Source organism: Natator depressus, chromosome 2, assembly GCF_965152275.1.
Source record: "Natator depressus isolate rNatDep1 chromosome 2, rNatDep2.hap1, whole genome shotgun sequence".
In the NCBI taxonomy this organism is placed as follows: domain Eukaryota; kingdom Metazoa; phylum Chordata; order Testudines; family Cheloniidae; genus Natator; species Natator depressus.
This window is the reverse complement of record NC_134235.1, coordinates 97,649,214-97,675,183: the sequence shown is the minus strand read 5'-3', so window position 1 is coordinate 97,675,183 and position 25,970 is coordinate 97,649,214. Positions and strand designations below refer to the sequence as shown.

General features: G+C 50.0%; 1 protein-coding gene and 1 pseudogene across 1 annotated transcript in view; one reads left to right on the top strand and one right to left on the bottom strand.

Annotated features, from left to right (window-relative positions):
• Positions 1-14,948, bottom strand: part of C2H18orf63 (chromosome 2 C18orf63 homolog) — a 35,125-nt gene extending 20,177 nt beyond the window's left edge. Inside the window, exons 1-4 of the mRNA XM_074943495.1 lie at positions 14,815-14,948; positions 13,996-14,074; positions 11,648-11,704; positions 10,325-10,436 (exon numbers count right to left, since the gene is read on the bottom strand). Of these exons, the coding sequence (XP_074799596.1) occupies positions 10,325-10,436; positions 11,648-11,704; positions 13,996-14,074; positions 14,815-14,948 (382 nt within the window). The remainder of the gene's footprint in view (positions 1-10,324; positions 10,437-11,647; positions 11,705-13,995; positions 14,075-14,814) is intronic.
• Positions 2,418-4,838, top strand: LOC141983476 (uncharacterized; annotated as a pseudogene).
• Positions 14,949-25,970: the final 11,022 nt, after the last annotated feature.

Sequence of the window (25,970 nt, the reverse complement as noted above, 5' to 3'; positions counted from 1 at the left end):
GGGGTGTGATGAGAGGAAGCAGGATGCAATGCTGAGGCTACCGGAGGATGCTCTGGCGTATGGCTGAGTTGCAGGAAAGGCAGCAGGAGCACAGCCCCTGCAGCCCCTGTTCCATACCCTCCTCCCCAAGTTCCATAGCCTCCTCACCCAGATGCCCAAGAACGTGGGGAGGTGGGGCTCCAGGCACCCAACCACTCCACCCCAGAGGATTGCCCAAGCTACAGAAGGCTGGCATTCAGTAAGTTTTGAAGTGCAATGTGGCCTTGTCCTTCCCACCTCCCTCACCCCACCTGGTGCTTCCCTCCTTCCCCACCCCTCCCAGGCTACCTTGACAGTTATCCCCCTATTTATGAGACGAACTAATAAAGAATGCATGAATTTGAAACAATGACTATTGCCTCTGCAAGCAGTGATCAAAGCGGGGAGGGGAGGGCAGTTGGCTTACAGGGAAGTAGAGTGAACCAAGAGGGCAGGTTTTCATCAAAGAGGAACAAACAGAACTGTCACACCGTAGCCTGGCCAGTCATGAAACTGGTTTTCAAAGCTTCTCTGATGCGCAGCGTGCCCTACTATGCTCTTCTAATTGTCCTGGTATCTGGCTGCGTGTAATCAGGGGCCAGGTGAATTGCCTCAACCTCCCACTCCACTATAAATGTCTCACCCTTACTCTCACAGATATTGACAGGTTTCAGAGTAGCAGCTGTGTTAGTCTATATCCGCAAAAAGAAAGGAGTACTTGTGGCACCTTAGAGACTAAGAAATTTATTTGAGCATAAGCTTTCGTGAGCTACAGCTCACTTCATCAGATGTAGTTCACGAAAGCTTATGCTCAAATAAATTTGTTAGTCTCTAAGGTGCCACAAGTACTCCTTTTCTTCTCACAGATATTGTGGCGCACACAGCAAGCAAGAATAACAATGGGAATACTGGTTTCACTGAGGTCTAACCGAGTCAGTAAATTGCGCCAGCACACTTTTAAACATCCAAATGCACAGTCTACCACCATTCTGCACTTGCTCAGCCTATAGTTGAACAGCTTCCGACTACTGTCCAGGCTTCCGCTGTATGGCTTCATGAGCCATGGGAGCAAGGAGTAGGCTGGGTCCCCAAGGATAACTATTAGCATTTCAACATCCCCAACGGTAATTTTCTGGTCTGGAAATTAAGTCCCTTCTTGCAACTATTCGAACAGCCCTTGTTATACCAATAAAATAAAAGCCAGCAGGATCTTATTAAAGGGGAAAAGGCAAAATGCCACATTTATTGTGAATACAGAAAGAATCATAGTAAGTAGTTAGTTATAGCTATAACATTCTATTCAATTTCATATTTATTCACACATTCACTCACACACACACAGGTTCTGCAAGGTTGTTATCATAGTTACCAGCCTTAGAGTTGCTCATGCCAAGCCACTGGCCAGGTGGCCTGGACATGAGGAGGGAGCAGGGCCTTGTCAGATGCACATCTGATGCTCCTGGAAGTTGGTTTGCAGAATCAGACCCCCAAGTTCTCACTTTCTAGAGTCCATTTTTATAGGAATTTCTTCCTATTCCAGTCTATGGGAATTGCTTCATCATGCTGTTGCTGAATCAATCAGCAGATAGCACATTCCTGACGGCTCCGTGCTGCCAGATGTTATCTTGTTCTTTGGTTCTCCCATCCTTGAGGCTGTTGGGTGGATTCCAGTCTGCCTTCCGGGGGTCCTCTAGTTATTTCCACTTGACGCCTTACTCAGTGGATGGACACTGGATTCTTAGGCTGGCACCTCCCTGATCATTCAGTTATTATCCACACCAAGCATCCATCCACATACATCCTCTATCTCTATTTTAATCACAATTGTTAACAAAGCAAGATGAATACAACAAAAGGGCGGGGAGTCTCTGGGTGCTGATTCTGTTGTTACAGAGTATTGCTTTGAGTCTCTCTCTGTGTGAGTAGTTGTTGTTAAAAAGAATTGCTTTGAGAACAGACTCTGTCTTAGCCCTGGTCTACACTACGAGTTGAGGTCGAATTTAGCAGCATTAAATTGATTTAACCCTGCACCCATCCACACGATGAAGCCCTTTTTTTTTTTTTTTTTGACTTAAAGGGCTCTTAAAATCGATTTCCTTACTCCACCCCCGACAAGGGGATTAGCGCTTAAATCAGCCTTGCCGGGTCGAATTTGGGGCACTGTGGACGCAATTTGGGGCACTGTGGATGGTATTGGCCTCTGGGAGCTATCCCAGAGTGCTCTATTGTGACTGCTCTGGACAGCACTCTCAACTTAGATGCACTGGCCAGGTAGACAGGAAAAGGCCCGCAAACTTTTGAATGTCAATTTCCTGTTTGCATGGTCACCTGTAGCTTGCCATGCTGGCCAGACCTCATCAGCAGAGGTGACCATGCAGAGCTCATCAGCAGAGATGACCATGATGGAGTCCCAGAATCGCAAAAGAGCTCCAGCATGGACCGAACGGGAGGTATGGGATCTGATCGCTGTATGGGGAGAGGAATCCGTGCTATCAGAACTCCGTTCCAGTTTTTGAAATGCCAAAACATTTGTCAAAATCTCCCAGGGCTTGAAGGACAGAGGCCATAACAGGGACCCGAAGCAATGCCGCGTGAAACTTAAGGAGCTGAGGCAAGCCTACCAGAAAACCAGAGAGGTGAACGGCTGCTCCGGGTCAGAGCCCCAAACATGCCGCTTCTATGATGAGCTGCATGCCATTTTAGGGGGTTCAGTCACCACTACCCCAGCCATGTTGTTTGACTCCTTCAATGGAGATGGCGGCAACACAGAAGCAGGTTTTGGGGATGAGGAAGATGATGATGAAGTTGTAGATAGCTCACAGCAAGCGAGCGGAGAAACCGATTTTCCTGACAGCCAGGAACTGTTTCTCACCCTGGACCTGGAGCCAGTACCCTCTGAACCCACCCAAGGCTGCCTCCCGGACCTGCCAGGCGGAGAAGGGACCTCTGGTGAGTGTACCTTTTAAAATACTATACATGGTGTCAAAGTTCCTTCCCCACTCTGAACTCTAGGGTACAGATGTGGGGACCTGCATGAAAACCTCCTAAGCTTACTTTTACCAGCTTAGGTTAAAACTTCCCTAAGGTACAAAATGATTTTACCCTTGGATTTCCACTGCCACCACCAAACTTTATCTGGGTTTACTGGGAAATGTAGTTTGGACACGTCTTTCCCCCCAAAATCCTCCCAACCCTTGCACCCCACTTCCTGGGGAAGGTTTGGTAAAAATCCTCACCAATTTGCATAAGTGACCACAGACCCAAACCCTTGGATCTTAGAACAATGAAAAAGCATTCAGTTTTCTTACAAGAAGACTTTTAATAGAAGTAAAGGAACCACCTCTGTGTAATCAGGATGGTAGATACCTTACAGGGTAATTAGATTCAAAACACAGAGAATCCCTCTAGGCAAAACCTTAAGTTACACAAAAGACACACAGACAGGAATATTCATTCTATTCAGCACAGCTATTTTCTCAGCCATTTAAAGAAATCATAATCTAAAACATACCTAGCTAGATTACTTACTAAGTTCTAAGACTCCATTCCTGTTCTGTCTCCGGCAAAAGCATCATAAAGACAGACACAGACCCTTTGTTTTTCTCCCTCCTCCCAGCTTCTGAAAATATCTTGTCTCCTCATTGATCATTTTGGTCAGGTGCCACCGAGGTTACCTTTAGCTTCTTAACCCTTTACAGGTAAGAGGATTTTTCCTCTGGCCAGGAGGGATTTGAAAGGGGTTTACCCTTCCCTTTATATTTATGACACATGGTTTAAAAGCAAGCATGTTTAATGATTAATTTGCCCTGGCATTTGCGGCTCTCCTGGATGTACTCCCAAAGCCTTTGCAAAAGGTTTCTGGGGAGGGCAGCCTTATTCCGTCCACCATGGTAGGACACTTTACCACTCCAGGCCAGTAGCACGTACTCAGGAATCATTGTAGAACAAAGCATTGTAGTGTATGTTTGCTGGCATTCAAACAACATCCGTTCTTTATCTCTCTGTGTTATCCTCAGGAGAGTGATATCATTCATGGTCACCTGGTTAAAATAGGGTGCTTTTCTTAAGGGGACATTCAAAGGTGCCCGTTCCAGCTGGGCTGTTTGCCTGTGGCTGAACAGAAATGTTCCCCGCTGTTAGCCACGGGGAGGGGTGAGGGGCTAGCTATGTGGTGGGGGGAGGCAAAATACAACCTTGGAACGAAAGCACATGTGCTGTGTATGTAATGTTAACAGTAAGATTTCCCGTGAAAGAGTGTACCCATTGTTCTATAAAATGTGTCTTTTTAAATACCACTGTCCCTTTTTTTTCCTCCACCAGCTGCATGTGTTTCAAGGCTCACAGGATCTTCTCCTTCCCAGAGGCTAGTGAATATTAGAAGGCAGAAAAAATGCACTCATGATGAAATGTTCTCTGAGCTCATGCTGTCCACCCACACTGACAGAGCACAGACGAATGTGTGGAGGCAAACAATGTCAGAGTGCAGGAAAGCACAAAATGACCAGGAGGAGAGGTGGCGGGCTGAAGAGAGGGCTGAAGCTGAAAGGTGGCCGCAGCGTGATGAGAGGAGGTAGGATTCAATGCTGAGGCTGCTGGAGGATCAAACTAATGCGCTCCAGCATATGGTTGAGCTGCAGGAAAGGCAGCTGGAGCACAGACCGCCGCTACAGCCCCTATGTAACCAACCGCCCTCCTCCCCAAGTTCCATAGCCTCCTCACCCAGACGCCCAAGAACGCGGTAGGGGGGCCTCCGGACACCCAGCAACTCCACCCCAGAGGATTGCCCAAGCAACAAAAGGCTGGCATTCAATAAGTTTTAAACTTCTCAAGTGCTGTGTGTCCTTGTCCTTCCCTCCTCCACCACCCCTCCTGGGCTACCTTGGTAGTTATCCCCCTATTTGTGTGATGAATTAATAAAGAATGCATGAACGTGAAGCAACAATGACTTTATTGCCTCTGCAAGTGGTGATCGAAGGGAGGGTGCTTAGCTTACAGGGAAGTAGAGTGAACGAAGGGGCGGGGGTTTCATCAAGGAGAAACAAACAGAACTGTCACACCGTAGCCTGGCTAGTCATGAAACTGGTCTTCAAAGCTTCTCTGATGTGCACCGCGCCCTCCCGTGCTCTTCTAACCGCCCTGGTGCCAGGCTGCGCGTAACCAGTGGCCAGGCGATTTGCCTCAACCTCCCACCCCGCCATAAACTTCTCTCACAGATATTGTGGAGCACACAGCAAGCAGTAATAACAGTGGGAATATTGGTTTTGCTGAGGTCTAACCGAGTCAGTAAACTGCGCCAGCGCACTTTTAAACATCCAAATGCACATTCTACCTCCATTCTGCACTTGCTCAGCCTGTAGTTGAACAGCTCCTGACTACTGTCCAGGTTGCCTGTGTACGGCTTCATGAGCCATGGCATTAAGGGGTAGGCTGGGTCCCCAAGGATAACTATGGGCATTTCAACATCCCCAAGGGTAATCTTCTGGTCTGGGAATAAAGTCTCTTCCTGCAGCTTTTGAAACAGACCAGAGTTCCTGAAGATGCGAGCATCATGTACCTTTCCCGGCCATCCCACGTTGATGTTGGTGAAACGTCCCTTGTGATCCACCAGTGCTTGCAGCACTATTGAAGAGTACCCCTTGCGGTTTATGTACTCGCCGGCTTGGTGCTCCGGTGCCAAGATAGGGATATGGGTTCCGTCTATGGCCCCACCACAGTTAGGGAATCCCACTGCGGCAAAGCCATCCACTATGACCTGCATATTTCCCAGGGTCACTACCCTTGATATCAGGAGATCTTTGATTGCGTTGCCTACTTGCATCACAGCAGCCCCCAGAGTAGGTTTGCCCACTCCAAATTGATTCCCGACTGACCGGTAGCTGTCTGGCGTTGCAAGCTTCCACAGGGCTATTGCCACTCGCTTCTCAACTGTGAGGGCTGCTCTCATCTTGGTATTCATGCGCTTCAGGGCAGGGGAAAGCAAGTCACAAAGTTCCATGAAAGTGCCCTTACGCATGCAAAAGTTTCGCAGCCACTGGAATCGTCCCAGACCTGCAACACTATGCCGTCCCACCACTCTATGCTTGTTTCCCGGGCCCAGAATCGGCTTCCACCGCATGAACCTGCCCCATTAGCACCACGATGCCCACATTGCCAGGGCCCGTGCTTTGAGAGAAGTCTGTGTCCATGTCCTCATCACTCTCGTTACCGCGCTGACGTCGCCTACTTGCCCGGTATCGCTTTGCCAGGTTCTGGTGCTGCATATACTGCTGTATAATGCGCATGGTGTTTAATGTGCTCCTAACTGCCAAAGTGACCTGAGCAGGCTCCATGCTTGCTGTGGTATGCTGTCTGCACAGAAAAAAGGCGCGGAACGATTGTCTGCCGTTGCCCTGACGGAGGGAGGGGCGACTGACGACATGGCTTACAGGGTTGTCTTACAGGGAATTAAAATCAACAAAGGGGGTGGCTTTACATCAAGGAGAAACAAACAACTGTCACACAGAATGGCCCCCTCAAGGATTGAACTCAAAACCCTGGGTTTAGCAGGCCAATGCTCAACCCACTAAGCTATCCCTCCCTCTCGTATTTCAGGCAGGACTTCACGGAGGGAGGGAGGGTGGGGGGAGCAAATTAATACAAAACAAATCTGGTCTATTTCTTGTTTTGATCCACTCCATCCATCACTTCTGCACCGTCTGGCAGCAGACGGTGCAGAAGGACTGCAAGCCATCCACATCTCTTGGCTGCTCAGCAGAAGATGGTACAATAGGACTGCTAGCCATCCTCATCTGCCTGCCTGCCCGGCAAAAGATGGTACAATAGGACTGCCTGCAGGACTAAAGAGAGTGACCTGGTCGAGTCACTCCTAATGTAGTCCCTGCGCCCATGTCTGCCCAGGTGCTCCTGACTGACGCGGCCAGGAGCACCTTGGACGTGACGATGATGGCTACCAGTCCTATTGTACCGTCTGCTGCCACAAGGCAATGGGTTGCTGCTGCTGCGTAGCAATGCAGTACCGTGTCTGCCAGAACCCAGGAGACATACGGTGACAGTGAGCTGAGTGGGCTCCATGCTTGCCGTGGTATGACATCTGCACAGGTAACTCAGGAAAAAAGGTGCGAAACGATTGTCTGCCGTTGCTTTCACAGAGGGAGGGAGGGAAGGAAGGAGGGCCTGATGACATGTACCCAGAACCACCCGCGACAATGTTTTTTGCCCCATCAGGCATTGGGATCTCAACCCAGAATTCCAATGGGCAGCGGAGACTGCGGGAACTGTGGGATAGCTACCCACAGTGCAACACTCCAGAAGTCGACACTAGCCTCGGTACTGTGGAAGCACTCTGCCGAGTTAATGCACTTAATGCACTTAGAGCATTTTGTGTGGGGACACACACAATTGACTATTTAAAAACGATTTCTGCAAAACCAATTTCTATAAATTCGACCTAATTTTGTAGTGTAGACATACCCTTAGAATGTACTAACACAATTAGCAGCTTGCAATTTTCACACAGAGAGGGAGAGAAACAGTACCAAAAACCAAGAGACCTCTTAATTAGTAATTCCCCACAGTTTAAATTTCAGGGTATCAAACTCATTTGTGATTTTAATACAGAACTTCTTTAATATGATCCAACACCCTGAGTTCCTAAAGATGCAAGCGTCATGTACCTTTCCCGGCCATCCCACGTTGATGTTGGTGAAATGTCCCTTGTGATCCACCAGTGCTTGCAGCACCAGTGAGAAGTACCCCTTTCGGTTTATGTACTGGCTGCCTTGGTGGTCTGGTCCCAAGATAGGGATATGTGTTCTGTCTATTGCTCCACCACAGTTAGGGAATCCCATTGCAGCAAAGCCATCCACTATGACCTGCACATTTCCCAGAGTCACTACTCTTGATAGCAGCAGTTCAGTAATTGCGTTGGCTACTTGGATCACAGCAGCCCCCACAGTAGATTTGCCCACTCCAGATTGATTCCAGACTGACCAGTAGCTGTCTGGCATTGCAAGCTTCCACAGGGCTATCGCCACTCGCTTGTGAACTGTGAGGGCTGCTCTCATCTTGGTATTCTTGTGCTTCAGGGCAGGGGAAAGCAAGTCACAAAGTTCCATGCAAGTGCCCTTACAGATGCGAAAGTTTCACAGCCAGACCTGCAACACTATGCGGTCCCACTAGTCTGTGCTTGTTTCCCAGGCCCAGAATCGGAGTTCCATGGCATGAGCCTGCCCCATTGCCACCAGGATGGCCAAATTGCCAGGGCCCGTGCTTTGAGAGAAGACTGTGTCCATGTCCTCATCACTGCGCTGCCATCGCCACCACTTCGCCTGCTTTTTCAGGTTCTGCATGATAATGCATGAGGTGTTTACAATGCTCATAACTGCTGCGGTGATCTGAGTGGGCTCCATGCTTGCCATGGTATGGCGTCTGCAGGAGAGCAGAGTTCCAGGGGAAGTGGTGGTTGGATGACCAGTTTTGCAGACCTACTCCACCGTCTGCTGTCAGGACATAACAGCTGAGTGGGCTGCACGCTTGCCGTGGTATGGCGAGACAAGAGCAGCCGAGCAGAGTTGCAGCGGAAGCAGCCTTGCGAGACCACCAGGAGAGCAGAGTGCCAGCGGAAGTGGTGGATGACGACGGTCAAAGAGGACCTGCAAGATGGATTCATAGCATAAGGAGAGCAGAATAGCAGCGGAAGCTGTGGATGACGACGACTGTTTGCAGTCCTACTGGACCGTCTGCTGAAAGCAGTATGGCGCCTGCACAGAAAAAAGGTGCGAAATGATTGTCTGCCGTTGCTTTCACAGAGGGAGGGGCGACTGACGACATGTACCCAAAACCACCCGCGACAATGTTTTTGCCCCATCAGGCATTGCAAGCTTAACCCAGAATTCCAATGGGCGGCGGAGACCGCGGGAACAGTGGGATAGCTACCCACAGTATAACGCTCCGAAAGTAGATGCTAGCCTCGGTACTGTGGACGCCTTGCACCGACTTAATGTGCTTAGTGCATTAGTGTGGGGACACACACAATCGCTTTCTAAAAAAATCAACTTCTATAAATTAGACATAATTTTGTAGTGTAGACATACCCTAAGTGATACTATGAAATTAAGAACCAAATAGTGGCCTTGATTCCAATGAGGAGGGGCCACTGACAACAGATGGGTAGAATGTCTCAGAAAGTATCCAGAAGAGTTGGGAATAAAGGTGCTGGATAGTGCTTCTCATACTGGTTGAAGAAGGGCTAGCACGTACTTTGTCTCCACTCTACCTCATACCAACCAGCTGCCCATGCCCCTTGGCCATGGAAAGCTTGTGGAAACATTCTGCCTAGGTCACATACAGCGCACTTGGTGGAAGAAGGAAAGAGCCGACCTGAATACTCTTCATTAGCATACCTATACATAACAAGATACAGTGTAACCTCAAAATGTAAAACTACTGTAGCATCATCCTCCTATAAGCTACACACCCCAGAACGAACACTGTAGGTGCTAAAGGTTTACTTCAATAAAAGTAAGCCAATTTCACACCATCTGAGGATCTGGCCCTCTGATTTTAATTCTTTTTCTTGAATACACTGGTTTTAAAGGGATGTAAATCTGTTTTGAAGATAGTCAATGAAGAAAAACTGATTCAAAATAAAGTAAAAAAGTCTAACAACAGTAAGACTGGAACTAAAACAGAAAAACACATTTTTATCCCAATTTATACTGTTGAATAAATCCATACAATTCCTTTAATGGATGAATAGCATGTGGTTGTGTTAGAACCACATCCACTTGTGTCTGGTTTTCTACATTTGCTAATTTGTCACTCTTCTCACCTTGTTCAGTTAGTAGGGGAAACATTGTTAGGTGGTAAGAACAACAACATCTAGCCTTATGAAACCTGATGGAAAGGCATGGTCGTAAAGCATGTCACTTTCATCCTATGTAAGTGAAGTGTGCAATTTCTGTGAAACAGAACAGCTGATTTTGAAACCTATTTACAGTATTTTCATAAATCTGCTGTATTGCAAAATTTGATTTTGAAATTAACTGAATATACTATGGTCAATTTAAATGCTTATTAAATCAGTTACACAAAGGAGAGGGGAGACAGAAAATTTGAATTCCTTGTCCTTTTATATTATTCATTAAAAAATTGAACTGGGATAAAGAAACAATCATAGAAATACAAAAACAAAAATGTAAGACTAATAATCAAAGAGTAGGCAGCATATGCATGGCAAATATAATTTAAAAAATAATAAAGTACTGAAAGTCAAAGGGTCAGACTCTGACCCAGTTGAGTAAGATACCTTGTACCAACAGATGACCAGCCTTATTCCAGCTGGGGGCAAGTCTGGTTATAAGTGTGTAACAGAGACATAGTTGAAGGATGGCTGGGCCAATATTCTCTGGAGCTTCAATCTAGTAATATTAACCAAAGGAAAAAAGTTTTAAATAATTATATAATAAGCAGATTTTAAAGTAATTAAATCAAGGTTTTATAAAAGATAATCATACTGTTATTTTGGGCTAGATCCTGAAAGATGCTGAGCACCTGTACCCTTTATTATAACTGGGAACTGCAACAGATTGGGATTTGGCTTTTTGCATTTTACTGGACAACATTAAGGTGCATTCTAATGCATTATGGGTTTTTGGAGGTCAGAAGGTTGGGGGGAAAGGAATGACTGAATGAGTTATATATAGTACTTTTCAGTGGATATTGTTTATATCTCATTCCAAACTCTAACCAGTGATTCCCAACATGCACATATATCAAGCCCAGTTGCCTGTCTAGCCCGAGATCAAGGATGTTTTTTGATGAGATCACAAGTTTGGTTGATAAAGATAATTGTGTTAACATAATATACCTAGACATGTGACTTGGTCCCACATGACAATCTGTTAAAAAAATAGCACTAGACAAAAATCAGTGTAGCCTATACTAAATGCATTAAAAACTGGTTCGCTGATCTCTCAAAAAGGATGTTTCTAGTGAGGTCCTATCTGTTCTCAGTCCAATGCTATTCAATACCTTTATCAGTGAGCTGGAAGACAATATAAAATAATTGTAATAAAATTTTCAGATGACAAAAAAAAATGATAGAGTGATAAATAATGATGGCATCAGATTAGTTATACAGTTTGACATAGATCATTTGGTAAGGTGGGCTCATCTGAACAAAAGGTGTTTTTATACAGTCAAATGCAAGGTCATACATCTAAGAACAAAGAAAGGGAGGCCACAATGAAGATGCACATGCATGATTACAACTTGGCTTTGATTATAACTACTGTCTTCCTACTTAGCAGTTTCTGAAAGTCCACACTCAGCCATACAAACGCAAACGTTATATCACAGGCAATGTAGCACAACAGAATCATAATATACACTGCAAACAAAACAAAAACAGATCATTGACAGGGCTTCACAAAGTTTTCTGTACTTTGCATTATTTGGTACTGTAAGCCAATCCTATAATACACGGCATATGCATTTTGTGCAAAATTTAAGTAGGGGGGAGATTTTCTGTTGGAATGGGAATTGCAAGCACTGAAAAATATCAGTTTTTACGACTGGGATCACAAGTACTGGCAACAATGAATAAGTAACAGTGTGAAGAATCACTTACTGTAGCTCCATGTTTCTGTACATAAGCCTGACATTTTCCTGTTTTGTAAAAAGATATCTAAACAAAAACAAAAGAATTATCTGAACCTTTTGAACTTAAAAGGAGTATTCAACAATTACTGGTGCAGCCTTACCACATTCTGTACTAACCATTCTTCCAGAGCCAAGTCCTTGATATCTATCGGTCTTAATTTTTTTCAGAGTAGTAGCCGTGTTAGTCTGTATCAGCAAAAACAACGAGGTATCCTTGTGGCACCTTAGAGATTACAAAACCTAAACTTAATTTCCCCAATACTAATTTCGCCCTACTGTTACACCCTTCTTGTCAACTGTCTGTAATGGGCCACTCTCTTACCACTTCAAAAGTTATTTTCTCTCCCTTGGTATCCTGCTGTTAATTGATTTCACTCGTTAGACTGAGCTCACGCTTGGTAAAGCAACCCCCCATCCTCTCATGTATTTCTAGCTGCTCCCGTATTTTCACTCCATGCATCTAATGAAGCTGGCTCTAGCCCACGAAAGCTTATGCCCAAATAAATTTGTTAGTCTCTAAGGTGCCACAAGGACTCCTTGTTTTTTCTTAATTTTTTTGTTATTATTGGTGGGGGTTTTGTATTATTGTAGAGTCTACAAGTCCTACTCATGAACCAGTACCCACTATGGCAGAAATTTCTAATAAAATTGGGTTGAAACTACCTCAGCTATCCTGAAGGGGGCTGGTGACTGAAAAGATCCATAATGGACCCAGGATGGCTGCTGTAGGTCTCCTCCCTGGCTGATAATTGCATTCTCAAGGTCAGCAGGGAAGAGCTATTTTCCTTTGTCCTTAACCAATGACCAAAATAAAATATTTAATTAATGCAGTTGGATGAATATGTCTTCCCACAGGGCTGGCTCTAGGTTTTTGTACAGCTCTGTGCAACTCATGACATGCAGGGTCCCATTATATTTCCCCACCACAGTTTCTGAGGCTCTGCTCATGGCACTGGGGAAGGAGGACAGAATTTTTTAAGTGACAAACAAACTGTCTGGTATTTATATAGGAAAAAAATACAATTTAAATTACATGGAAAAATTTTCAGCAATGTCCAATTTTTGCTGTTTAGGAGCAACATGTGTATGTTTTATTCGATTTTGTATATTCATCTTGATATGAGAGAGATCTTTTTAATACATTAAAAAGTGAATACATAAATTAAATAAAGTCATTTTTTCCAGTGTTAGATGTCAGGCCTGGCCCAATAGCATCTTTGTTTTATAAGAACTAGCCCATTAATATGTGAACTGAATGATAGTTTAAAAACACCAGGCACAATATTTTAAAAATACATAATATAGAATAAATGGACACAAATCAGATGTCAAGAATTATAACATTCATAAACCAGTCGGAGAACACTTCAATCTCTCTGGTCACTCGATTACAGACCTAAAAGTTGCAATATTACAACAAAAAGACTTCAAAAACAGACTCCAACGAGAGACTGCTGAATTGGAATTAATTTGCAAACTGGATACAATTAACTTAGGCTTGAATAGAGACTGGGAGTGGATGGGTCATTACACAAAGGAAAACTATTTCCCCATGTTTATTCCCCCACCCCCACCGTTCCTCAGACGTTCTTGTTAACTGCTGGAAATGGCCCACCTTGATTATCACTACAAAAAGTTTTCTTCCCCCTCTCCCCCCGCACCCTGCTCTAGTGCTGGTAATAGCTCATCTTAAGTGATCACTCTCCTTACAGTGTGTATGATAACACCCATTTTTTCATGTTCTGTGTGTATATAAATCTCCTCACTGTATTTTCCACTGAATGCATCCGATGAAGTGAGCTCTATCTCATGAAAGCTTATGCTCAAATAAATTGGTTAGTCTCTATGGTGCCACAAGTACTCCTTTTCTTTTTATAAAATATAGTAGTATTTAACATTAAATAATTGTGTAATTTAGTTTACAGTGAAAGTTAAGAGATTGACCTTATTATGAAAAAGACACTCCCAAAGCACTGCCAAATATTTTGGGTAAAATCCTGGACCCACTGAAGTCATCAGTTTTGCCATTGACTTCAGTAGGGCCAGGATTTCACTCCTCCTAAACACTTAAGGCACATTTCACTGTACTTCTCTATATGAAGTGATGATACACATTACTTACCACTGTCCTTTCAAAGTGCCATTTCTTCCATGGAAGAAATAATATGCCACATTCATTATTGGTGTTAATTTACGTATTTTGCATTAACAATTTATATTTAAATTGTAGCAATTTACTTATAGTAGTTCTGCTAACAACACAACTTGGAATATGCAGATAGAAATATTGTAAGTATCAGAGATTTTATTACTGACCGCCATTACAACTGAAATTTGATTCAGTGTTCCAGGGACAGGTGAAGAAAGGATATCTTGATGAAGAAATAACAATTCCCTACAAAGATAAAACTTTTCAAAATTAATTCTGAAGTGAATTTCCTCTAAATTGGGCTTGATATCTCAGCATTATGTTACCTTTATTTTAGTTATATTTTCCTAAAACTTAACTACATTTTCCCGTAGTTCAGCAGAAAATGCTGGATAGCTCAAGTTACTGATTCACATCCCACCCAGACTGGTCAGTCACAAACAGTTATCTGATCATTGTTTGGAAACCTTTGTGAGAAGAAACAAAATCCACATTCAGAATTGGCACGCACTCTCTCCCAGAAAGTGGGAAGGTAAATGTGAAACAAAAACAAGAGTAGGCATGATAACTGGAGTATGTTGGGAAGGTGAGTGTGCTTTTTGGGAGAGTACTATCACTTTATTCCTCACCTCAACCTCTGTAAAACACTGTAATATCTTAGGTGATGCATTCAAAGAGTTCCAGGACTTCGCATAGGACTATGGACTAACTTGGAATCTTTTATTATTCCCTTTCTAATTCAGTGGTTCACGTATGACAAGTGACTTAAAATTGAACGCTTTACAAGCTATAAAGGATATTGTTGCCTTTTAAAAAAAATAATCATGATGTACCTTACTAGAACAGCTATAGGGAAAAAATATATTCTGTAATATATTTGAATGTTATAACTGTTAGGAACTTTACGGATCTTGTTACAGTTTACTACTACTGAAAGACTTTAAAAAAAATTACTTCTGAGAATGCCAACCGTTATTTGCCTTTACCTGCAAATCTTCATCTGTGTATTCCTAACCTCATTTTCTGCCAATTTAGAACTCAGTGTAACCTTAATGGCACAGAGCTTTTGTAACTCAGGCAAACTGACGAAGAACAGCGACTGGTGTCTTGTATCATTCATCTTATTTTGTTAACTGTCCCAATTCAGCAGCTTAGTCTTTAATAAAAGAAAAATATGACTTCATTATCAAAAAAAGGAGACTATTATTAGGATATTGTGGACCTCAGCAGAGTCACATGCAAGCTGAATAAGTAAACAGTAATACCAACCCAAGTGTTCAAAAATCATGAGAAGAGGGATCCTGAGCTGGTGGAGGCATTCACAGGTCCCTTCTCCTTTTCCCTACTTCCCCATCAGTGGATTAAAGAGCCAAAACGATTTCAAATAGAAGAAAAAAGGTTTTAAAAACCAAGTTTGGTCACATAGTCACCCTGATACTCAGTTTTCAGTTTTATGAAAAGTGAGGTCAGTGTGAAACTGCACTTTAAGTCTCAGAAGATGATCTGTGGTTGGTTGCACATTTTAATAGGTATATATGCTGTGACAAAGTTCCTCCTCTACCTTGGTGGGTCTTGCGCTTATTGGCGGATTTGCTCACCTTGGAGCTTCACAGCAGCCCTCAGCTTGGTCGTTTTTCTGAACCCACAATCCAGGTCGACTCCTCCTCTGATCAGGAGTTGGGAGGTTTGGGGGGAACCCGGGCCCGCCCTCTACTCTGGGTTCCAGCCCAGGGCCCTGTGGAACGCAGCTGTCCTGGAACAGCTGTGTGACAGCTGCAACTCCCTGGGCTACTTCGCCATGGCCTCCTCCCAACACCTTCTTTATTCTCACCATAGGACCTTCTTCCTGGTGTCTGATAATGCTTGTACTCCTCAGTCCTCCAACAGTCCGCATTCTCACTCTCAGCTCCTAGCGCCTTTTGCTCCCAGCCCCTCACACACGCACCACAAATTGAAGTGAGCTCCTTTTTAAACCCAGGTGCCCTGATTAGCCTGCCTTAATTGATTCTAACAGCTTCTTGATTGGCTGCAGGTGTTCTAATCAGCCTGTCTGTCAGAATTGTCTCCAGAAGGTTCCTGATTGTTCTGGAGCCTTCCCTGTTACCCTACCCAGGGAAAAGGGACCTACTTAACCTGGGGCTAACATATCTGCCTTCTATTCTCTCCTAAAGCCCCCTGGCCCGGGCTTTTCTTACTTTTTGCCCCTGTCTCAGCTTCCCCCCCGCCGACCGGGCCAGACGCTTTTTCTTCGTTTTGATTTTTTTTTGCTGTTTTTCTGCTGCCGTTCGAGTGCTGGTCGGCTACCAGCTAGCTGCCAGCCCCCCCACGCCTGCCCTCGGATGCTGCTACTGCTCCAGCTGAAACCCCGGGGGGGTGGGGGAAGAGAGGGATTGCCGACCCGTTCCCTGGAGGAGGGGAGTGGAAGCCCCCAGACCCAGCCGTTTGCTGTTCGTTTGTGGACCCATAATTAACCGACAGGTTATTTTTTTCTTCTTATCTGCTTGGCATTTTTGGAACGCTCCACAAAGCCCGGGAGAGAAGACAGCCAACAGAGAAATCACCCAGGGAAGCTACAAATCATCGTGGAGGGGGCCGTAAGACTGAGTAACTTTTGAACTGTACTCTCATGTGGGGGGCGTTTGACTGTGTCTTAACTGCATTTGTAGGGGCACAGTGGGTGTGGCACGGAGCTGCCCCCCGATCCATCGGTGCCCCCCCCCAACACTACTACAACTGTTACGGCCCCCCCACCGTCCGTCCCTGCTGGCAACTTGCCATCTGCCTCTGGATTCAGCTGCTTTCCCTGATTCCACTGTCCGGACCAGAAACAACAGCCGACCAAACGAGACTCTTTGGACAAACGTGCTCCCCCCCCTCCCGCCCCGGACTGGTCACCCCACAGTTTGCCCCTATTACCTGACCCCAACTCCTGTTTCCTCCCCCGTCCAGTCCGACCCATTTGCCGCCCCCCCCCCGCCTGCAGCCCAGTAGGGAGAAGTGGTTAATCTGCTTCCCCCTCCCCCTTCTGGTGTCTCCCCGTCTCTCCCTGCTCACAATGGCGGGAATGAGAGGGGTGAGGCCCCTCTAACAACCTCAGCTGCTCCTCCCCCACCTACCCAACCGCCAAGCCCCCCCCCCCCACTGCTGCCAAAACACCTGCCACCGCCCCCGCTGGGGCATCGGCAGCAGGAGGCACCGAGGCGACTACTGCCGCTGCTACGCCCACTGCGCCCCCAGATTCTAGGAGAGCCCCCCCCCAGTTGGCCAAAAAGGCCAGGGTGCGAAGAAGGGAAAGGGCCCCGCTCCAACCACCAGGCCCTCCATGGCAGGGGCTGCCCCCACCGCTGTGGCCTCGTCATCGACCATGGCGTCCCTCCCCGCTGTTCCCTCCACCAGCTCTGCGAGCGTCCCTTCCCCGGCCCCCAGGGCGTATGCCTGAGCGGTAGCAGCCCCTGCCCCCCGTCATCTCGCCCATCCACCGCCTCCACTACCATCAATAGCGGCCGGGGCCCCTTTCCCACCATGACCAGGAAGCACGGCGTCCGTTGCCTCCTGGTGCCCGCCTCGCCCCACGTGGAGACATACTTGCAGGCATTGGCGAGGGTGATAGGACCCACGGCTATTGTGGTGGCCTCCAAAATGTACAGGAAAGTCATCTTTTTCTTAGCATTAGAGGCTGCCGCCCAGGAGGCAGTGGAGAAGGGCCTGGCGGTGGGAGGGGAGGGGGGAGTGTTCGTTCCCCTGGAACCGCTAGAGGACCTGGGCGTCTGCCTAGTCCTGACTTCCGTCCCTCCTTTTCTACCCAATGCTGCCCTGTTACACGCTCTCTCCACCCTGGGGAAACCCGTTTCTGTCATCAGCCCTCTCCCGTTGGGCTGCAAGGACCCCACCCTCCGTCACGTCCTTTCGTTCTGCCGGCAAGTGCAGCTTCTACCACCGCTGGCAGTGCGTGACGGAGAGGCGCTTGAGGGGTCCTTCCTGATCCCCTACCAGGGAGCCCGCTATCGGGTCTACTATTCCACAGGAGAGGCCCGTGCTACCTCTGCCGATCAGCGGGGCATGTCCGAAGAGACTGCCCCTTGGCCCGGCGGGGAGGGGCACCCGAGACCCGGCAGGACATCGGCTCTGTCGTTGCCAACGCCCCTGGCCGCCTGGTACCTGAAACCACCTCTCCTCCTGCTCGTTCCACCGCTGCTCCCGCCCGGGCCCAAGAGACACCTCCTCTACAACGCCCAGACGAGCGAGAGAGCCCCACCCTTGCTGTTAACAATCCAGCAGAGCCTATGGAGGAGGGTGCAGCAAAGATATTACCGGGCATAGGAGAGGGCCCGCCCCAAGGAGAACCCCCCTCCCCTCATGCTGCCTCACCGTTAGCTCCCCGAACCCCTAAACCATCGCCTCTGCCCCCCGACACAACCCCTGCTAACCAGCCCCCAGACGATGCTATGGAGGGCTGGACCCTAGTCCACGGGAGGCGAGGCAAGTGGAAGGCTCGAGCTCCGCTGCACGCATCCGATGCGGAGGCCCCCCGGAAGACCAGGAAGGGAGACACTGGATACTGAGCCTTCCGCTATGCCCACGAGTGAGATCCATCCGCCGGTGTCGGGAGGGGAAGACAAAATAGCATTGGAAGGTAGGATCTCCCCTCCACGGCAGACCCTCCCCTCCAAGACCCCTGAGGAGGTCCCTTCTGCCCGAATATCACCCGAACCCCCCGCGAACCCCGAAGCGACCGCCGAAGCGGGCGCCAGAGGGGAGACCCCCGGGGTGGCGGAAGGCGACCTCTCCTCCATGCATGAGGAGATCGAAGCCCTAGGTTTGATCCCGGTCACCCAGAGAGAGGATGACCTACTGCCGGCCGGCCTCGATCTGGGCAACCTCACCCCAGTCCCCCTTTCCCCATGCTCCCTCCCTCTAACCGCCTTCCCGGGCGGGCACCCCACAGAAGGTGGTCCACCACCTGATGCCGTGGCTGCCAAATCCACCACAGAGCCTGCGCCTAGTATCACTGGGAGCCCCCTCCCCGCCACCCTTAACCCTCGAATCTGCTCGGGAGGCGCCACCTTTCAGCTACTTGCCTCCCGAAGCCCAGAGCCTCGCCTCTGCCCCCACCCCCACCCCCGCCCAATCCACCTCCTCCTGCAATGCTATTGCTGCCCCTGGGGTTATTTCTTTCCCGTTTTTTGCAGATCCCCCCTAAGGAGCAGCCTTTGCATTTTCCTGCCGTGACCCATTAGGAGCTGCAATTTTCCCTCCACCATCCCCTTCTACCCCAAGGCTTGAGACGGACCTAATAACTTTAGCCTGTCAGACGCCCCGTCAGTGGTCTGCACCCTACCTGCCCGCCTCAGCGGACCACGAGGCTGCACCAAGAGCCCCACCAGGGAATAACTGGGAAATCGCAACCCCCCCACCCCCCCGCCATGAGCTGCGAAAAGCGTTGTGGGAGTTTTTAGAAGACATCCGTGGCTCCCGCAACAGGGTACAGCTAGCTCTCCAGCTATGGGGGGACTTTGATCAAATCCTCCAGGCCACAAGGGCCCTTATAAAGGAGGATAGAGGGAAAGGAAGGCATGGTGCCGCGGCCTACGGGCGGGCCCGCAGCTTCCGGGATGATTTACTCACTTACAGGATGGGTCACGGATTGTTGCGCGACGCGCCGGGGGCCGCGAACACCCCCGCCAACAAGGAACCCCCCCCCAGCCCTCCGCATGGCACCTCTCATTATCGCAACTTTGAACACTAGGGGCTGTAGGATGGCTCTCCACAGGTCCCAGGTGCTCTCTTACCTTCAGGAAGGGGGGTACTCTGTGGTTTTCCTGCAGGAGACCCATATGGATCCGACCGCCAAGGACAGCTGGTGGCTGGAGTGGGGGGACGGGGTCCACTTTAGCCACTTCACGATTCGACAAGGTGGAGTGGCGATCCTGTTCTCCCCCAACCTACGACCCGAGGTGCTAGGGGTCACTGAGGCCATGCCAGGCCACCTGCTGCATCTCTGAGTCTGTATGGAGGAGCTCGTGGTCAACCTTGTTAACATCTATGCCCCGACAACAAGCCCGAAGGGGCCGCAATCCTATCAGCGGGTGTCTGACTTCCTCGGCACCCTAGATTCTCACGAGTGCCTAATCCTGGGAGGGGACTTTAACACTACCCTCGAGGAGCAGGACCGCTCAGGGGCCGAGCTGAGCCTGGCCGCCGCAAACATTCTCCGAGGAATAGTCGAACATCACTCCCTAGTGGACATCTGGCGTGACCACCACCCAGATGACACTTCCATGTTCACCTTTGTCTGGGTGGAGGCCCATCGGTCACACCACTCTTGGTTGGACAGTATTTATCCCGTTTCCATCTTTCACGAGCCCACTCCTCCAACATTCGGCCGGCCCCTTTCTCCGACCATCATCTAGCCACCATAACGGCCTCCCTCCGTGCAGAGAGGCCGGGGCCGGCCTGTTGGCACTTTAAGAACAGCCTGTTGGAGGGTAAGTGCTTCCTGACATCCTTCCGGGAGTTCTAGCTGGCCTGGCGAGAGCAGCAGCATGCCTTTCCCTCGGCGCGGCGATGGTGGGATCTAGGGAAGGTGCGCGCCAATCTCTTCTGCCGTGACTACACCCGGGGCACCAGCCGGCGGAGAAATGCAGCGATAGAGCAGTTGGAACGGGAGGTCTTAGAGATGGAGAGGTGTCTGGCTGCCAGCCCCGAGGACCCGTTCCTCTGCGGAGCGTGCCGGGAGAAGCGGGAGGAGCTCCAGGCCCTCGAGGACCATCGGGCCTGAGGTGCCTTTGTTCAATCCCGCATCTGCCTCCTTCGGGAGATGGATCGCGGCTCCCATTTCTTCTACGCCCTGGAGAAAACGAGGGGGCCAAGAAACACGTCACCTGCCTTCTAGCAGAAGACGGCACCCCCTCACGGATCCGGTGGAGATGTGTGGGAGGGCCCGTGACTTCTACACAAGCCTTTTCTCCCCGGATCCGACCGATCCTGGCACTTGCGGGGTGCTCTGGGAGGAACTCCCCACGGTCAGCATGGGCGACCGAGACTGACTAGAGCTGCCTCTCACCCTGGCCGAGTTCTCGGAAGCCCTCCGTCGCATGCCCACCAATAAATCTCCAGGCATGGATGGGCTGACCGTGGAGTTCTACCGCGCGTTCTGGGACATCCTTGGCCCAGACCTAGCCACTGTCTGGGCTGAGTCTTTGCAGGGCGGGGTCCTCCTTCTTCCTCGCCTTGTTGCCAAAGAAGGGGAACCTCCGTGATTTACGAAACTGGCGTCCCGTCTCACTCCTTAGCACGGACTACAAAATCGTAGCAAAAGCAATCTCGCTGCGGCTAGGGTCCGTGATGGCGGACGTGATCCACCCAAACCAGACCTACACTGTCCCGGGCCGCAGCATTTTTGACAACCTATTTCTAGTCCGAGACCTTTTGGAACTCGGGCATAGAGATGGTCTGTCGTTCGCCCTCCTGTCTCTTGATCAGGAGACGGCATTCGATAGAGTGGACCATGGGTACCTCCTGGGCACTCTGCAGGCGTTTGGATTCGGACCTCAGTTTGTGAGTTTTCTCCGGGTGCTGCACGCTTCCGCGGAGTGTCTGATTAGGCTCAACTGGACCCTGACCAAACCGGTCAGCTTCGGGCAAGGAGTACGGCAGGGGTGCCCCCTCTCGGGCCAGCTGTACGCTCTGGCGATCGAGCCCTTCCTCTGTCTCCTCCGAAGGAGGTTGACAGGGTTGGTGCTGCGGGAGCCGGAGCTGCAGCTGGTCCTGTCGGCGTACGCCAATGACTTGCTCCTCGGGGTCCAGGACCCGGGCGACCTGGCGGGGGTGGAGGCTTGCCAGGCCATCTATTCGGCAGCCTCCTCCGCCCAAGTCAACTGGGTCAAGAGCTCTGGCTTGGAGGTGGGGGACTGGCGGCAGGTGAGCTCCCTCCCACCCGCGCTTCAGACCATCCGGTGGAGCGTGGGTCCACTGCTCTACCTCGGCGTTTACCTTTCTGCCACGCACCCTTCTCCGCTGGAGAACTGGCAAAATTTAGAAGGCGGGGTGATAGAGCGGCTCCGGAAATGGACGAGGCTACTCCGATGTCTCTCCTTCCGAGGGAGAGCACTGGTGCTTAACTAACTAGTCCTGTCCACGCTCTGGTACCGGCTCAACACCCTGGTCCCGGCCCCGGGTTTCCTGACCAACCTCCGGACATCGATTCTAGAGTTCTTTTCGTCAGGAATGCACTGGGCCCCTGTTGGGGTTCTTCGTCTTCCCCTGAAGGAAGGAGGGCAGGGCCTGAAGTGTCTGCACACTCAGGGCCGTGTCTTCCGCCTCCAGGCCCTGCAGAGGCTCCTTTACAGTGCAGGTAGTTCGACGTGGAGCATATTGACGCACGCCTTCCTGCGCCGCTTCCAAGGGCTCCGATACGACCGGCAGCTCTTTTATCTTTGTCCGAGAGGTTTTCCGCGAGACCTCTCCGGGCTGCCGGTCTTCTACCAGGACCTCCTCCAGACCTGGAAACTGTTTTCAACGACCAGGTCCGTGGTGGCCACCGTGGGAGCAGATCTCCTCGCGGAGCCCCTGCTACACAACCCCCAGCTCCGTGTGCAGGTGGCGGAGTCCCGCTCAGTGCGCCAGAGTTTGGTCCTGGCGGAAGTCACGAAAGTCGGAGACCTCCTGGACTACGACCGGGGAGACTGGCTGGATCCCCTGATGCTCGCTGGGCGCATGGGGCTCTCCAGACCTCGTACCCCCCGGCGCGTACTTCAGGAGGTGAAGGCCGCCTTGAGGCCCGCTGCTCGGGCTTATCTCAACCAAGCCCTGCGCGAGGGCGCACCCCGCCCACCCTCTACCCCAGGCCCGCCGGACCTTTCAATTGGGCCCCTACCCCGCAGATCCCAACAAACCCCTCACCCTTTCACTGCGAGCCGGCTGCACGAACTGCAGCTGGTAGGCTTCCAAACTGCGCCAAGGAAACATCTATATACACTCACGCTTCACACCCACACCCTGGTGTCCCGCCCCAATACAAAGTGGCGGGACCTCCTGCCACCTTTGGAGGGTGAGCAGCCCCGGTGGGCCAGCCTGTATTCCACCTTGGTCCCGAGGCCCGTCGAGGACATCAGTTGGCGGCTCCTTCACGGAGCTGTGAGCACGGACGTGTTTTTGACGCGGTTCACCCCCATCCCGGATACTTGTCCTTTTAGCAACGTGAAGGAAACCCTGGCACACGTATATTTAGAGTGTGCCAGGCTGCAGCCCCTTTTCTGGCTCCTCACGAATATTTTATTACGCTTTTGGCTACACTTTTCCCCTCCCATTTTTATCTACACACTCCGCATCCGTGGCCCCACAAAGTCGCGGGATCTCCTGGTTAACCTCCTCCTAGCCCTAGCTAAAACAGCCATCTATAAAACCAGAGAGGGGAGGCTGGCCAATGAAGCGTCCTGTGACTGTAGGGCCGTTTTCCGATCCTCAGTACATTCACATATCCAGGCGGAGTTCCTCTAGGCGGTGTCCACAGACTCCCTTGACGCCTTCGAGGAGTGGTGGGCACTGTCCGAGGTTCTCTGCTCGGTGACCCCATCCGGTTCCCTCCGTCTGACCCTTTGATTGAGGGGAAGAGCGAGAGACCCCAGCCCCAGCCGTTGCCGCTGTGGATACCATCATCACTGTCACCTAGGAGAGGTCCTATCACACGTGGGTGTACGTCCCCCCCACCGCCAAACTGCCCACCCCGCAGCCATGCCCATGTTGTCGGGCACCCTCAGGAGAGGAGTAATCGGTGACACTGGGCGTGGCACTAGGTAACTTGAGGGGGTGGAAGACCACGAGTGTCGACGAAGCCCCCCTGCTCTGGGCCCAGGCTAGCCTGAACACTTCGCCCTCCTGAAGGCTGCTGGGTTATACCCTGCGTTTGCTTTTGTTTTGTTGCATAGTTTTGCTTGATCCTTTTTGGTGATTCTTTGTAAGTGTTACACAAATAAAATTCTTTTCTGCTTTAAAAAAAAAAAAAAAAAAAAACCTCTCCTGTAGCTCCTGGATCCCAATAGGATTACAATCCTGTAGCCATCTGGCCCGACCCTGTCACAATGCATATAGAACTTACCCTACTGGATCAGACCAGTGGCCCAGCTAGTCCAGTCTCTCTTGGTATCAAATACTTAAAAGAAAGGTACAAGTAACCCCATACTAGACAATTATGGTCTATCTTGCCAATAGAGATGTTTTTTCCAATCCCCTGTCAGCGAGTGGTTGGATTACAGTTTAAAAAAAAAAAAGTACCCTAATATAACTGCAGGTGGCCACATAATCCATATAAATACAAATATGAAGAGAAGCACGGCCCAAAAGGCCACCACCACAAGCTGCAGATAAGACCCAGTCCCCCCCTCCCCCAACACTCACTTGTTCATGAGTCACTTGCAAAGAGGAAAGCTCTGCCCCCACCGGACCTCCAAGGTGGCACAGGGTTCACTGATGGAAGCTGTTTGGCAGCTTGAGAATGCCCTTCAAATAAATACAGTTCAAACAACTGCTTAGTTTGCCCCAACTATTTAATTTCACCCCAGCTATTTCTTTCCCCAAATCCTTCTACAGGGGAGAAGACTGCCCCTCGCTGGCCACCGCCCAGAGCAACTTCCAGCCCGCAGGAGCAACGTTTGGGACGCTTTGCTTTGGACTTAGAGCATGGGGGGGCACCTGCTGAGAGATTTATCAGATGGGCTATTGATCCTCCCCTTTCTCCAAAGTGTGAATGGGGTTAGTTCGGGGGGGGTTGTTCCTCCCTCCCCCGGAATAAAGCTGCGGTAAGCAGCTTCCCTGGGGCTGAGGAGAAGGCCATTCCTGCTAGTGACAAGTGAATCGGGGGTGGTGGGGTGTCAAATGGAGGGGCAGGGACGGAAGCAGGCCAGGGCAGCCCCGAAACCCTGTCCCCACGCCGAACCTCGCCTCAGCGCGGCGCTCGTCTCCGGGCGGGGGGAGGGTACGACTCGGCGTTCTAACCGCGTTCCCTCCTCCGGTCGCTTCGCGCCTTTCCTCCCGTGGCCTCCTCCCGGCTTCAGCGCGCGCGGCTCCCAACAGCTCCGCCGAGGTGCCCGAGGCTGCTGCGTATGCGGGCGCTCGGGACGCAATGGACTAAGGAGCCCGGTGGGCGCGCGCGCCTGGGGGTGAGCGCCGAGCTGGCGCTGGCAGCTAAGCAGCGCCTAGGTAGAGCGTGGCTGCGAGGGGCGGCAGCAGCAGCGTCCTGCTGGGTGATGGGGCCGGGTGTTGGCGCGAGGCGCTGAGTTCCCTCCCTATGCAAAGCATATACCGAATAGGGAATTGTGTATGGGGCCCAAACATGCGCCGCAGATGTAGCCCAGCACATGACGAGAAAACCAGCCTCCTGCTAACAGCAAGCTGCTGTCACCTTACTCCCCAGATCATTGCCGTGGCGCTTCGGAGCTCCGCCTCGCTGCTCTCCCGCCAATTTTCAAAATTTCAGCTTGCCCTCTCCTCGCCCAAGGCCGGGTACCAGGGTAATGCAGACCACACAGCGCCCCTGCAATCTAAGCCGTCCCATGCCACACGGCATGTCTGGCAGGAAAGGAGGAATCACATTAAAGCACCCCAATTTTTCCTGAAGGGCCACGGGGCACATTCTGCGTCAGACTGAAACGAAACGCTGCCTGCACTATGCGCACAATGCGACGGTCGGGCTCCCGGGGCACTGGTAAATCACCGCCACGTGGCTGAAACTATGAAATTTACAATCGCCGGATTCCCTTCAGGCCAGGTGTAGATAATAAGTGGGAGGTAAGGCCATTGCCATCCATTAGTGTTGCTGAAGTATAGCTTGAATTTAATTAATAGAAGTTGCCCGAATAAATTAGCAAAATGAGATTACCCAATAGGAGGGGAATTACACATTTCTGTGGCAATATTTTAGGATTACTGCATTTCCTCTTTTCATTGAAGCGTTGACTGCTAATTGATACTGAAGAGTTTTGACTTCACTGATTTGTGTAGCTGTGACAATCCCGCTACAGTTGTAAATGGCATAACCAGGGTCATAACGTGGTTACTGAATGGCTTGGAGGCAAGGAAAATGACATTTAAGGAGATGATCAAATCACCAGTACAGAATTCACAAATCAGTGTAATGAAACGGATT